We start from the raw sequence: 14,933 nt of genomic DNA, 5'->3' as shown, positions 1-14,933 counted from the left end.
TATGAAAGAGAGAATGAAATGCTATACTAGCCACCGCACCAGTCCGCAACAAACCACAAGACACGAGTTAAATTCTCCGAAAATTAGGAACTCAGTTGCGTGAGGATCGATATTCCTTCCATATAAGAGAAGACAGTTTGCCAAGAAAGCTACTTCTATTGATTGTACGTTTCTTCATAAATACCGGAAGAGAATTGTAGAGTGTTGGTCCTAGATATGTAAAAGTCCTCTTAAACCATTCAGTTCGTGGATGGGGGACTTCCACTCTAGAACCACATCTGAGGGGACGAATGCTCCTGGAATTAAGGAATCCACCTCTTATGAAGAAAATTCTAAGCGTTCTGTATTTAAAGGCATAGGAAATAGGAAGCACTCGATATGTCATAAACGTTTCCCAAAGAGAATCATACTTCCGTTTTCGAAAAAGAGCTCGAAGACTCGTTCTTTGTGCCATTTCTGCATATTTCAGACAGTAATGGGGAGCAGCACCCCAAACAGAAATTCCATATTGCAAGCGTGAGTCGATACATGCAAAATAGAAAGCGCGCGCTACATCTGTAGGACAATACTTCCCAATCTGGAACGCTTTAGCGGTAATAGGGGCAAGAGAATTAGATAATCGTTGGATATGAGGCTTCCAAGATAAACCACTGTCGATAGTGACTCCCAGATATATAATCTCCTCTGTGAAAGGAATTTCAATACAGGCATCACCACACATCCCCAGGCATCCAGGAGCATGACAAGAAACAGAGGTGAGACCACTGGAAGAGGGACCAAAAAAGCGCATTGCTCTGGATTTCCCACTAAGTACTAACGAGTTAGTGTTGAGCCATATTCTGATATCACGCAAGTCTTCATTCATCATATTGTGAACTTCCGCCCACGACCTTGCCTTAAAAATTATAGTCAAATCGTCCGCGTACGCTATTACCCTACCATTGAGATGGAGCCCCAAGAGTTCATTTAAATAAATTATAAAAAATAATGGACCCAAGACTGTTCCTTGAGGTACTCCACATTTAATTATATCAAAGGCACTGTGGCTGCTCCCAAGGCGAACACATTGTTTCCTAAGGGATAGGTAAGATTCAAAAATAGAAAGACCCAGACCCCTAATACCCAGATTGGAAAGTTTATCCACTAATATTTCATGAGACACAGTGTCAAAGGCTTTTGTCAAATCAAGGAATATCGCACCGACGCAATACCCATCATTAACTGAAAGATTGATCTCATTGACAAAAGTAGTAATCGCATCTTCCGTACTAGAACCAGGAGTAAAACCAAATTGATCTTGATGAAAATAATTTAAATCATTTAAGAAACCTTGGAGTCTATTTTTTAGAATTTTTTCAAATATTTTAGAGAACACAGAAAGAAGTGAAATTGGTCTATAGTTGTTAGGATCAGTTTTAGGGCCTTTTTTATAAATGGGAATGACAGTCGCTATCTTTAAGCAGTCAGGAAACATACCACTCGAGATACAGCGGTTAATAAGTTCGCTTAGAATGTCGACAATGTTATAAGAGATATTTTTAATACATGTTGTAGTAATGCCATCAAAAGACTTCGACTTATTATTTTTAAGACCATTTACAATGCAAAGAACCTCATAGCTTGTAGTGGGAAACAGGAAAAAATTCTTAGAAATCACAGGTGATTTTATATTGTTATTGCGAGTAGCAAAATGAACAATATTTTTATCAATAATTACTGTTGGGGCATTCAAAAAGAAGTAATTCATGTGATTCGCAATCTCGTTGTCACCCTCAATGGTACCCATATCTGTTACAATTCGTTCTATCCTTACGTTTGAGCCCCCATCAGCACCAGTTTCCACTGAGCTCGTCCATCCCCCCTGACCTCACGAAACCTATTAGTGTAATATTTAGACTTTTCATCCCTAACACATTGAGTAATTTCCTTGCATAAATGTTTAAATCTCAAATTGAGTCTCACATTGTTTGGGTGTTTTTTAATGCGCTTAGCCAGTTTGTGTTTTAGGGATATTTTTTTAGAAAGCATTGAACTAATCCAAGGTTTTAGTTTCCGTACTGAAGTGTTTTTTGGGAGCCTCGAGGAAAGACGTATTTTATCTTGAAGATCCTCAATAAACTGAGAAAAAGCACAAGATGGGTTGGATAATGCAAGGACATTCTCCCATTTTTCCTTGAGGAGTAATTCATTCAAAATACTATAAGAAATTACTGGAGAAGTCTGCACGCGCGAACGACCTCTTTCCAATTGAATCCTCTTCACAGAGAGAGATAAAAGAGAGTGGTCGGTAATGACGAGATGTATGACATCACACGTGTTTTGAATTTTTTTCTGATTACATTTTGCAAATACATTATCAATACAAGAGGAACTACCGCTACTAAATCTGGTTGGAGAAACAACAAGTGGTTCATATCCGAAAGATGAGAGGAGGAAAATATAATTGTCGCTGTCGAAATTGTGGCCAAGAGTATCAATATTAAAATCGCCCAATACTTATACATTATCAACGTTATTCATAGATATTAATAAGTTTTCAAGATCAATTAGAAAAGAACTTACAGAAATAGCATGTAAGCGATATACGCATACAAAAGCAAAATTAATTGCATCAATTTTGCATTTGAGAGTGAGACAATCTGCCGAAACTAAAGTATTCTTTTGGAATTCTGTTACCCCTATACTGTTTTTAACAAATGCTGCAACCCCACCAGATCTGTAGCTTTCATTGCAATTAGTAATAAAGGTGAAACCATCCAAGGAAAAATTATCACGCTCACTTTCTTGTATCCAAGTCTCTGTTAGGAAAAGAATGACAGGAGTATTAGGAAAGGAATTTAAGTGCGTCACAAATGAGTCAAAATTTGCGCGTAAACTTCTAATATTTTGAACAAAAATTACCATACCATTTATCAAAGAATCATGACAGATATTATCATAAGAATTGTTGTCATTCATTGTTGATTAACTTGAGAGAGGTCATCGGAAGAGTTTATGATGAAAACTCTTCCCTCCTCTTTCACTCTAACATGGACTCTGCCATTTTTAATCCAGACAAATTTCCAGTTCGACTCCGTAGCCGCCTTCCTCGCCTCCGCGTAAAGCCCCCTAGTGTATGCAGAAATCCTCTCTCTCACTCTAATGTTGCAGTCTCTATCCTCAGCAGTTTTGCAGTCAAAATTCCAACGACCGTCTCTCCCGCTCTGACGCACAGCATCCAAAATTCGATCCCTCATTCTCCTGGTTAGAAAGCGAACAATCCAAATATTGTCCCGTTTCCTTTCCTGATCGTTCGGCCTGGATTTTCTGCCTTCGTTGGACATGTTAATAATGAAGCAATCCGCAATCGTTTCTTCAGGGACATCAATGTTGAGTGCCGTAGTTAATATATTAGAGGCACTACGATGAACATTACCACGAATATCCGCAGGTACATCCAATATCTCAATCGCAGTTAGCTCGGAAACTCTATCATACTCCTTCCAGCGTGACTCATACTGAGACGTTTTTTCTTTCAACAACTCATTGTCAGCTTTAACTTCCCTTGTCTCCTCTTTGAGCTCTTTCAAAAGCAACATGGCCGATTCCAAAACTTTGTTCGTCTCCACGTTATTTTTGTTCATTTCGGTAACTTTCTCCTCAAAAACCCTACGGAAGGCATCTAGCGACGTATCTTTAGGGGTAGTTCGCTTACCACCCACAGACGAAACACTGCTACTTGTTGACAAACGACGATCTTTAGAAGTACAATTGATGCATCTCCACGTGGGATTTGGAGTTGATGCCGAAGATAAATCACTATCTGATAACTTTAGGCACTTTAAATGGTTAACAGAATTGCAATTCACGCAGGAGATCTTACGAGGCTCATCTCGATTCACCTTAACATTACACACCACGCACGTAGATATTTTATCTACTTGAGACATAGTAATTTTAAAATTTTATTGCGCTTCCTGGGTATGAAAATCACGTCTGATCACAATGATCGCAGAAGCCGAACTCTGTCCAGATCTTCTGGGATTTTCTTGCATATTATGTCCAAAACACTTCAGATACCTTTTGTGGTCAAAGGATTTCTGGAGCTTCCTCCAGAAATCTCAGATCTTCTGGGATTTCCTTGTATATTATGCCCAAAACACTTCAGTTACCTTTTGTGGTCAGAGGATTTCTGGAGCTTCCTCCAGGAAATCCCAGTCTTCTGCGATTTCCTTGTATATTATGTCCAAAACACTTCAGATACCTTTTGTGGTCAGAGGATTTTTGGAGCTTCCTCCAGGAAATCCCAGACCTTCCGGGATTTCCTTGTATATTATGTCCAAAACACTTCAGATACCTTTTGTGGTCAGAGGATTTCTAGAGCTTCCTCCAGAAATCCCAGATCTTCTGGGATTTCCTTGTATATTATGCCCAAAACACTTCAGTTACCTTTTGTGGTCAGAGGATTTCTGGAGCTTCCTCCAGGAAATCCCAGTCTTCTGCGATTTCCTTGTATATTATGTCCAAAACACTTCAGATACCTTTTGTGGTCAGAGGATTTCTGGAGCTTCCTCCAGAAATCTCAGATCTTCTAGGATTTTCTTGTATATTATGTCCAAAACACCTCAGATACCTTTTGAGGTCAGAGGATTTCTGGACATTCCTCCAGGAAATCCCAGATCTTCTGGGATTTTCTTGGATATTATGTACAAAACACTTCAGATACCTTTTGTGGTCAGAGGATTTCTGAAGCTTCCTCCTAGAAATTATAGATCTTAGCACAGTTCAAGTTAAAAGAAGGTTCTAAATGGATATAAAGTTATAGGCCTCCTTCACTCATAGTTTTTCTCATAGTTAGATAATCGACTAAAGATTTTCAAACACTTTCGTGCATTTCTCGTCCATTTTTCCTCATTTCCGAGTTAAATTCGGCACATCTCAAGCCTGAAGAACGCTCTAAACAAATGTAAAGTTTGAGGGCCCTATCTCTCATAGTTTCCGAGATAATCGACTTTAAAGATTTTCAAAAACTTTTGTGCATTTCTCGTCCAATTTTCCTTATTTCCGAGTTAAATTCTGCACATCTCAAGCCTGAAGGAGGCTCTAAACAAATGTAAAGTTTGAGGCCCCTATCTCTCATAGTTTCCGAAATAATCGACTTTAAAGATTTTCAAACACTTTTATGCATTTCTCGTCCAATTTTCCTTATTTCCGAGTTAAATTCTGCACATCTCAAGCCTGAAGGAAGATCTAAACAAATGTAAAGTTTGAGGCGCCTATCTCTCATAGTTTCCGAGATAATCGACTTTAAAGATTTTCAAACACTTTTATGCATTTCTCGTCCAATTTTCCTTATTTCCGAGTTAAATTCTGCACATCTCAAGCCTGAAGGAGGCTCTAAACAAATGTTAAGTTTGAGGCCCCTATCTCTCATAGTTTCCGAGATAATCGACTTTAAAGATTTTCAAACACTTTTATGCATTTCTCGTCCAATTTTCCTTATTTCCGAGTTAAATTCTGCACATCTCAAGCCTGAAGGAGGCTCTAAACAAATGTAAAGTTTGAGGACCCTATCTATCATAGTTTCCGAGATAATCGACTTTAAAGATTTTCAAACACTTTTGTGCATTTCTCGTCCAATTTTCCTTATTTCCGAGTGAAATTTTGCACATCTCAAGCCTGAAGAAGGCTCTAAACAAATGCAAAGTTTGAGGCCCCTATCTATCATAGTTTCCGAGATAATCGATTTTAAAGATTTTCAGACACACTTATGCATTTCTCGTCCAATTTTCTTCATTTTCAAGTGAAATTTTGGACATCTCCAGCCTAAAGGAGGCTCTAAACAGATTTTGAAAATTGGACGAGAAATGCGTAAAAGTGCTTGATATTCTTTAGAGTCGATTATCTCGGAAACTATGACAGATAGGGGCCTTAAACTTTACATTTGTTTAGTGCCTCCTTCAGGCTTGAGATGTGCCGAATTTACCTCGGAAATAAGGAAAATTGGTCGAGAAATGCATAAAAGTGTCTGAAAATCTTTAAAGTCGATTATCTCGGAAAGTATGAGAGATAAGGGCCTCAAACTTTACATTTGTTTAGAGCCTCCTTCAGGCTTGAGATGTGCAAAATTTCACTTGGAAATTAGGAAAATTGGACGAGAAATGCATAAAAGTGTCTGAAAATCTTTAAAGTCGATTATCTCGGAAACTATGAGAGATAGGCGCCTCAAACTTTACATTTGTTGAGAGCCTCCTTCAGGCTTGAGATGTGCAAAATTTCACTTTGAAATGAGGAGAATTGGACGAGAAATGCATAAAAGTGTTTGAAAATCTTTAAAGTTGATTACCTCGGAAACTATGAGAGATAGGTGCGTCAAACTTTACATTTGTTGAGAGCCTCCTTCAGGCTTGAGATGTGCAAAATTTCACTTTGAAATGAGGAGAATTGAACGAGAAATGCATAAAAGTGTTTGAAAATCTTTAAAGTCGATTATCTCGGAAACTATGATAGATAGGGGCCTCAAACTTTGCATTTGTTTAGAGCCTCCTTCAGGCTTGAGATGTGCCGAATTTCACTTGGAAATGAGGAAAATTAGACGAGAGATGCATAAAAGTGTCTGAAAATCTTTAAAGTCGATTATCTCGGAAACTATGAGAGATAGGCGCCTCAAACTTTACATTTGTTGAGAGCCTCCTTCAGGCTTGAGATGTGCAAAATTTCACTTTGAAATGAGGAGAATTGGACGAGAAATGCATAAAAGTGTTTGAAAATCTTTAAAGTTGATTACCTCGGAAACTATGAGAGATAGGTGCGTCAAACTTTACATTTGTTGAGAGCCTCCTTCAGGCTTGAGATGTGCAAAATTTCACTTTGAAATGAGGAGAATTGAACGAGAAATGCATAAAAGTGTTTGAAAATCTTTAAAGTCGATTATCTCGGAAACTATGATAGATAGGGGCCTCAAACTTTGCATTTGTTTAGAGCCTCCTTCAGGCTTGAGATGTGCAAAATTTTACTTGGAGATGAGGAAAATTGGACGAGAAATGCATAAAAGTGTCTGAAAATCTTTAAAGTCGATTATCTAACTATAAGAAAAACTATGAGTGAAGGAGGCCTATAACTTTAAATCCATTTAGAACCTTCTTTTAACTTGAACTGTGCTAAGATCTATAATTTCCAGGAGGAAGGTCCAGGAATCCTCTGACCACAAAAGGTATCCGAAGTGTTTTGGACATAATATGCAAGAAAATCCCAGAAGATCTGGGATTTCCTGGAGGAAGCTCCAGAAATCCTCTGACCACAAAAGGTATCTGAAGTGTTTTGGACATAATATGCAAGAAAATCCCAGAAGAATGGGATTTCCTGGAGGAAGCTCCAGAAATCCTCTGACCACAAAAAGTATCTGAAATGTTTTGGACATAATATACAAAAAAATCCCAGATGATCTGGGATTTCCTTTTGGAATGTCCAGAAATCCTCTAACCACAAAAGTATCTGAAGTGTTTTGGGCATAATATACAAGAAAATCCCAGAAGACTGGGATTTTCTGGAGGCAGCTCCAGAAATCCTCTGACCACAAAAAGTGTTTTGGGCATCTGAAGAGTTTTGGGCATAATATACAAGGTGTGGGAGAATGTCAACAATGCCCAACCGCCTCTCAAATTTGAATTCATGATTTTAGGCGAGTTTGGGCCACTTTGGGAAATTTCCCCTTCTGGGATTTTCTCCTTGCCAATCTGGCAACTCAGTGATTTGGCTCTTGGATTTTTGCTCTTGTCAATCATCACGTGTCTTTTCTTTTCCTAAAATTAATCTTTTAAAATATAAGTCATCTTTGCCGCTAACGAAGTAAAAATAAATAGTTTTTCAAAAGTCATTTGTGTTTGAATTTATCGAGGATCGAAGTTTCTCAAAGGACAACAGGAGAATAGGGAAAATCGATTCAAACCGGATCATAACCCTATTCTTCCTTACAGGTACTTTATATCACAGTCAGGGATAAGACAGGGAGAGATTGATAAAGGTTTCTTATTCTAATATTCAGGTACTGATTTATCACAGATAAGGTGGGCATTATTGGGCAGGAAATATAAAGGTGTTTCATAAACTATTACAGGTAACAAGCTCACACATAATCTGGTCATTCAAACCGGATCATAACCCTATTCTTCCTTACAGGTACTTTATATCACAGTCAGGGATAAGACAGGGAGAGATTGATAAAGGTTTCTTATTCTAATATTCAGGTACTGATTTATCACAGATAAGGTGGGCATTATTGGGCAGGAAATATAAAGGTGTTTCATAAACTATTACAGGTAACAAGCTCACACATAATCTGGTCCTTCTCCCTACAAGTTCAGCCACCTATAGGACAATCTGGTCCGTCTCTCTACAAATTGAACCATCTACGGGACCATAATCTGGTCCTGCTCCCTACAAGTTGAACCACCTACGGGATTTCGAAATCTGGTCCCACAAGTTGAACCACATACGGGATTTCGAGATGTCTCAGCCTATAAGTCTTTCCAATTTGGAGCGCAATCAGCGTGCCGTGTCAAGGCAATTAGATAAACTAATTCTAAGATCCTCCGATGGTGTCAAGCGTACGGCTGAAGAATGGGTGTCAGTCTATGACACTTTGATAGAGCTGAAGAATACCTTCACGGAAAATCAAGGACGCATTTTTGAGGCTGTCGAAGGAAATGAGGAACTCATGCAAAAGGCAGAATCTGAGTATGATGCTTTCACGGACAAGACTTTTTCGCTGATCATGGCTGTACGTGATTCAATAAACATGGCTAGGAAAGAAGAGCGCGATACAGGTTCCAGTCGTGAAGTCAAGAATGCGGAAGAACAACTAGCCGAAATGATGTCGAAGCAAACAGACTTGCTGAAGGATATTGTGGAGCTTCAGAGGGCTTCAAACACTGGCGCAAAAACTAGTGTAACAAAGCTTCCACAATTGCAGCTTCCAACTTTCGGAGGAGAATATTCCAAATGGCAGACTTTCCATGACGATTTCAAGAGTACAATCCATGAGAATCCAAATTTGTCTAAGGGTCAAAAGATGCAGTATCTCAAATCGTCACTCAAAGGCGCAGCTGCTGAAACAGCTGAGGAATACAAGATTTCAGATGACAATTATGAGATTCTGTGGGAGTCTCTGCAAAAACAATATGGGAAAAAGGTGCACATTGTTAATGAGTGCATTCAAAAATTCCTTGCTCAAGCCAAAATGAAGGATGGTTCTTTGACTGGGCTCAAGGAATTGACACACACCAGCAAGAGACTCCTCAAGGAATTAAGTAACTTGGGTTCCGAATATTTGACGATTGATTCGTGGATCATCTATCTGATGAAACAGCTGTTGGATCAAGAGACTAAGAAAGCATGGGAAGAGAGTCGAGACTCTCACACACTTGCAAATCTTGAGGAATGGTTTGAGTTTCTTGAGACACGCATTGATGCTATGGAGCGCTGGTCAGATAAATCCTCATCAACCAATTCGTCGAACCCTAAACCCATCAAAAAGGCTACATCATCCCAAGGCAGTGTGAAGTCACATCACACTGAGACAGTGACCTGCCGAAAGTGTTCAGGAAGTCATGAACTATTTCAGTGCAAGGAGTTCCACGGGCTGTCTGCTCCAGACCGAAGGAGTTTCGTTTCTCAGCAATCCAGGGTTTGTTTCAATTGTTTGAGATCGGATCATATAGCGAGGTATTGTCAGTCCAAATCAAGGTGTACTTCCTGCAACAGTAGGCATCACTCATTGCTTCATGTGGAGCAAGCTTCAGCTCCAGCTCTGGCTGGTGCTTCAGCTCCTGCTCCCACTCCAGAGGTTCCAAGGCAAGCGACAATTGAATCTGAGGTTCCAGCATTGACCACACATCACTCAATTGTCCACAAAAAGGCGTTGCTTCCTACTGCTCTTGTCAAGGTTATAGACAGTCAGGGATCGCAACAAATCTGTCGCATACTCATCGATGGTGGAGGTGAATGTACACTCATTTCAGAGGCGTGTGTACAGAGACTGGGTATAGAGCGTCGACAAGCCAAAATTGCGATAAAAGGGGCTGCAGAAGCCACAGTGGGATACACTAGAGGATTGGTGTCTATCCAGCTCACGTCGATCCACGATCCGACTGAGCATCTTGCTGTCGAGGCCTACATCTTGTCACATCTCACATCACAAATGCCATCAGCTGAAATTGTCCAGGCTGAGTGCTGGAAGCAATTCCAGACACTTCAACTTGCAGATCCGCAGTATCATACTCCTGGTAGTATTGATATCATTTTGGGAGCGGAGTACGCAATGGCAATTAACCTTCCACAAATCCTGAAGAGCGAAAATGGATCTCCCGTCGCACAGCTGACAATATTTGGGTGGATTCTTGGTGGCAAGATCCACGGGGAGATGCCAAGCATAACCTCACATCACACTCATGTCAATTTGGATGATCTCCTGAAGAGATTTTGGGAGACGGAAGAAGCAACTCCAAATGCCAAAATACGTTCACCGGAAGAGCAGAAATGCGAGGAGCATTTCATCCAGAACGTGAGGAAAACGGATTCTGGTCGATATGAGGTCAGATTGCCCTTCAAGGAAAATGGAAAGGCTCTTGGGGATTCACAATCAGCTGCACTGGCGAGGCTAAGGATCATGGAAAATAAATTCCAAAAGGACCCGGAATTTAAAAGGCAATATACTCAGTTCATGCATGAATATGAGTCAATGAGGCACATGGAGCTAGTTCCTCAGGACGAGGAAATCAGCGATTCACAATCCTACGTCATTCCTCACATGGCAGTTCTGAGGCCATCAAGTACTACCACGAAACTTCGTGTAGTATTTGATGCTTCAGCACGAACAAAACCTAACAATGTTTCGCTGAATGACGTTCTGGCTGTGGGTCCAACTGTACAAGGTGAACTGCTGCATCTTCTTATTCAGTTCCGGACATACAAATATGCATTTACAGCCGATATAGAAAAGATGTATCGGCAAGTGGGAGTGTCAGCCGAGGACAGGGATTTTCAGAGGATCTTATGGCGATATGACAAGGGTCAGGAAGTTCGCACCTACAGGCTCACAACCGTGACATATGGCACTTCCTGCGCGCCATACTTGGCTACACGAACTCTTCAACAAGTGGCTTATGACAATGAGAAGCTCTATCCAGAGGCAGCGCAGCAGATTCTCAACAATTTCTATATGGATGATCTCTTGGGAGGTGCCCAGACGGTACAAGAAGCAACAAAGGTCAGGGAAGATCTACAATCAGTTCTGGACAGCAGCGGATTTCCCTTGAGAAAGTGGGTGACAAATTTGGTCTCACTTCTTGAGAAAATCCCAGAGGATCAGCGAGCAATATCCCCAGAGGACATATATGAGGGTTCTGTCAGTGCATTGGGTCTTCAATGGGCTCCCGGAGATGACAATCTTGGTTTGGTACTGCCTGAAATAACATCATCTCGCACAAAAAGGGAACTTTGTGCTTCTGTGGCTAAGATATTTGACCCCTTGGGATTTATATCTCCAGTCACAGCAGGACTCAAGATGATATTTCAACAGTTGTGGCTCAAACCTGTGTCTTGGGATGACACACTTCCTGATGACATCATGACAGAAGTCAATCGTTTCCAAGAAGAAATCAGTGTCGTGCAAGGGATGAAAATTCCAAGGTTTATTCCCTCTATTGATTCTCAGATTGACTTAGTGGGGTTCTGTGATGCATCCGAGAAAGGATATGGAGCCGTGATTTACGCGAGAGGGACAGGAGATGATGGGGGGACGACAGTGACTCTCGTGGTGGCCAAATCACGAGTCGCTCCGTTGAAGACATTGTCAATTCCAAGGCTGGAATTGACTGCGGCTTTGCTGTTGAGTCGTTTGTTCACAGAGGTCAAAAAGGGGCTCACGGGATACCAGGTTTCCGTGACAGCATTTACAGACTCAATGGTGGTTCTTTGCTGGCTGCAAAAGCATCCGTCTCACTGGAAAACATTTGTGGCTAACCGCACTTCTCAAATTGTGGAAATCATCCCATTCAGTCAGTGGAGGCATGTTGTCTCTGAGGAGAATCCAGCGGATAGCATTTCTCGAGGTCTCTATCCTCGAGCTCTCCTTCAGCATCAGCTGTATTGGAATGGACCGGAGTGGCTCAAGGAGGAAAAGGAGAAGTGGCCTGAATCTCCTTGGGTTCAGGAAAGCGACACAAGTGAAGAAAAGGTGCCTGTGGTGCAAGTGTTTGTGACTGAAACAAAGGAAAATAATTTCGCGAGTGATTTATTTAATCGTTTCTCAAACGTCACAACACTCATTCGTGTAGTCGCGTATTTGCTCAGATGGTCGAAAGTTGACGTTTCAAAAACCCTTCAACAGTCTGCGAGTGAATTTCTAACAGTGCAAGAACTCAATTACGCGACGAATGTTTTGATCAGACTTGTGCAGAAAGAGGAGTTCCCTGACGAACTAAAGTGTCTCCAAAGTGGCAATTCAGTGAAGCCGGGGAGCAAACTGTCCAAGCTTGTCCCAATCCTGGATGAGAATGGTATCATGAGAGTGAGAGGGCGCATCCAAAACACAAACTTGAGTTTTGACACTCAGCATCCGATAATTCTTCCAGGGAAACATGTGTTTACTCGAAAGTTGATTGAAAGAATTCATGTGACAAATCTCCATTCCGGGACTACTCTCACACAATCAATCTTGAGAGCAAAATATTGGGTTATCGGGGAGCGAAACAGTGTGAAAGGGGTTATTCATAAGTGTGTGAAGTGTTTTCGCGCAAAACCAAGACAGGAGACACCTCTCATGGGCAATCTTCCGGCCATGAGAGTCCAAGAGGCTAGGGCTTTTCTCAACACTGGCTGTGACTATGCAGGGCCGTTTCTCATCAGGGCTGGGACGGTCAGGAAATCTACAACGACAAAGGCATATATCTGTTTGTTCATTTGTATGGCCACCAAAGCCATACATTTGGAATTGGTCTCGGATTTGTCCACGGAAGCCTTTCTGGCGGCTTTAAGAAGGTTTACAGCGCGTCGTGGACACTGCCAGCATATGTTTTGTGACAATGCCACGAACTTTTTGGGCGCTGTGGAGTCACCAGATGGAGTAGGCAAAAGAAGGAAGTTACACCAGGAAAAGGTCACAAAGTTCATGTCAGAGTCAGGGACGGAATTCCACTTTATTCCCGCCTACTCGCCAACATTCGGTGGACTTTGGGAACGTGGAATTGGAGGAGTCAAATTCCATCTCAAGCGTGCACTCTCCAACACTGTGATGACGTTCGAGGAAATGTACACTGTTCTCACCCAAATAGAGGCATGCTTGAACTCCAGGCCACTTTGCCAGCTCACTGCAGATCCAGAGAACTTTGATGTGCTCACTCCAGGGCATTTCCTCATCGGACAACCTCTGACATTGCACGCTGGACCCGATCTATTGTCAGAGGACATCAATCGGCTCAAGAGGTGGTACTTACTGCAGCGCTTAGTACAGGAGTTTTGGAAGAAATGGCACCGTGAGTACATCACCTCACTCCAGGAGCGACCGAAGTGGGCAAGAGAGATGAGGAATCTTCAGGTTGGAGATTTGGTGCTCATCAAGTCCGACAACTTGAAGACAGCGACTTGGTCACTGGGCAGAGTGATCGAAACTCATCCGGGAGCAGATTCCGTGGTTCGTGTGGTCACCCTGAAGACATCTAGTGGCCTCACCAGGAGGGCAGTCAACAAATTAGCCAAACTGCCCGTGGATTAGATGAGAATTCTCTCATCCGGGGAGAATGTGGGAGAATGTCAACAATGCCCAACCGCCTCTCAAATTTGAATTCATGATTTTAGGCGAGTTTGGGCCACTTTGGGAAATTTCCCCTTCTGGGATTTTCTCCTTGCCAATCTGGCAACTCAGTGATTTGGCTCTTGGATTTTTGCTCTTGTCAATCATCACGTGTCTTTTCTTTTCCTAAAATTAATCTTTTAAAATATAAGTCATCTTTGCCGCTAACGAAGTAAAAATAAATAGTTTTTCAAAAGTCATTTGTGTTTGAATTTATCGAGGATCGAAGTTTCTCAAAGGACAACAGGAGAATAGGGAAAATCGATTCAAACCGGATCATAACCCTATTCTTCCTTACAGGTACTTTATATCACAGTCAGGGATAAGACAGGGAGAGATTGATAAAGGTTTCTTATTCTAATATTCAGGTACTGATTTATCACAGATAAGGTGGGCATTATTGGGCAGGAAATATAAAGGTGTTTCATAAACTATTACAGGTAACAAGCTCACACACAAGGAAATCCCAGAAGATCTGGGATTTCCTGGTGGAATGTGCAGAAATCCTCTGACCGCAAAAGGTATCTGAAGTGTTTTGGACATAAGATGCAAGAAAATCCCAGAAGATCTGGGATTTCTGGAGGAAGCTCCAGAAATCCTCTGACCACAAAAGGTATCTGAAGTGTTTTGGGCATAATATACAAGAAAATCCCAGAAGACTGGGATTTCCTGGACGAAGCTCCAGAAATCCTCTGACAACAAAAGGTATCTGAAGTGTTTTGTGCATAATATAGAATAAAATCCCAGAAAATCTGGGAATTCCTGGAGGAAGCTCCAGAAATCCTCTGACCACAAAAAGTATCTGAAGTGTTTTGGGCTAATATACAAGAAAATCCCTGAAGATCTGGGATTTGCTGGAGGAAGCTCCAGAAATCCTCTGACCACAAAAGGTATCTGAAGTGTTTTGGGCGTAATATACAAGGAAATCCCAGAAGACTGGGATTTCTGGAGGAAGCTCCAGAAATCCTCTGACCACAAAAGGTATCTGAAGTGTTTTGGACATAATATGCAAGAAAATCCCAGAAGATCTGGGATTTTCTGGAGGAAGCTCCAGAAATCCTCTGACCACAAAAGGTATCTGAAGTGTTTTGGACATAATATGCAA

The 14,933-nt window shown here is 41.3% G+C and overlaps 1 protein-coding gene across 1 annotated transcript; it reads left to right on the top strand.

Annotated features, from left to right (window-relative positions):
* Nucleotides 1-8,485: 8,485 nt before the first annotated feature.
* Nucleotides 8,486-13,750, top strand: LOC129808458 (uncharacterized). The gene has a single exon (XM_055858237.1). It carries the CDS (start codon nt 8,486-8,488, stop codon nt 13,748-13,750), a length of 5,265 nt encoding a protein of 1,754 aa, XP_055714212.1.
* The last annotated feature ends 1,183 nt before the right edge of the window (nt 13,751-14,933 follow it).

The sequence above is a fragment of the Phlebotomus papatasi genome, chromosome 4 (genome assembly GCF_024763615.1).
Source record: "Phlebotomus papatasi isolate M1 chromosome 4, Ppap_2.1, whole genome shotgun sequence".
Taxonomy (NCBI): Eukaryota; Metazoa; Arthropoda; class Insecta; order Diptera; family Psychodidae; genus Phlebotomus; species Phlebotomus papatasi.
The sequence above is the reverse complement of the archived record's forward strand: the minus strand, read 5'-3'. Positions and strand labels throughout refer to the sequence as shown.

Bases quoted from the DNA above. Each gene is read 5' to 3' on its own strand.
- LOC129808458 (XM_055858237.1), top strand. From the start codon at position 8,486: ATGTCTCAGCCTATAAGTCTTTCCAATTTGGAGCGCAATCAGCGTGCC.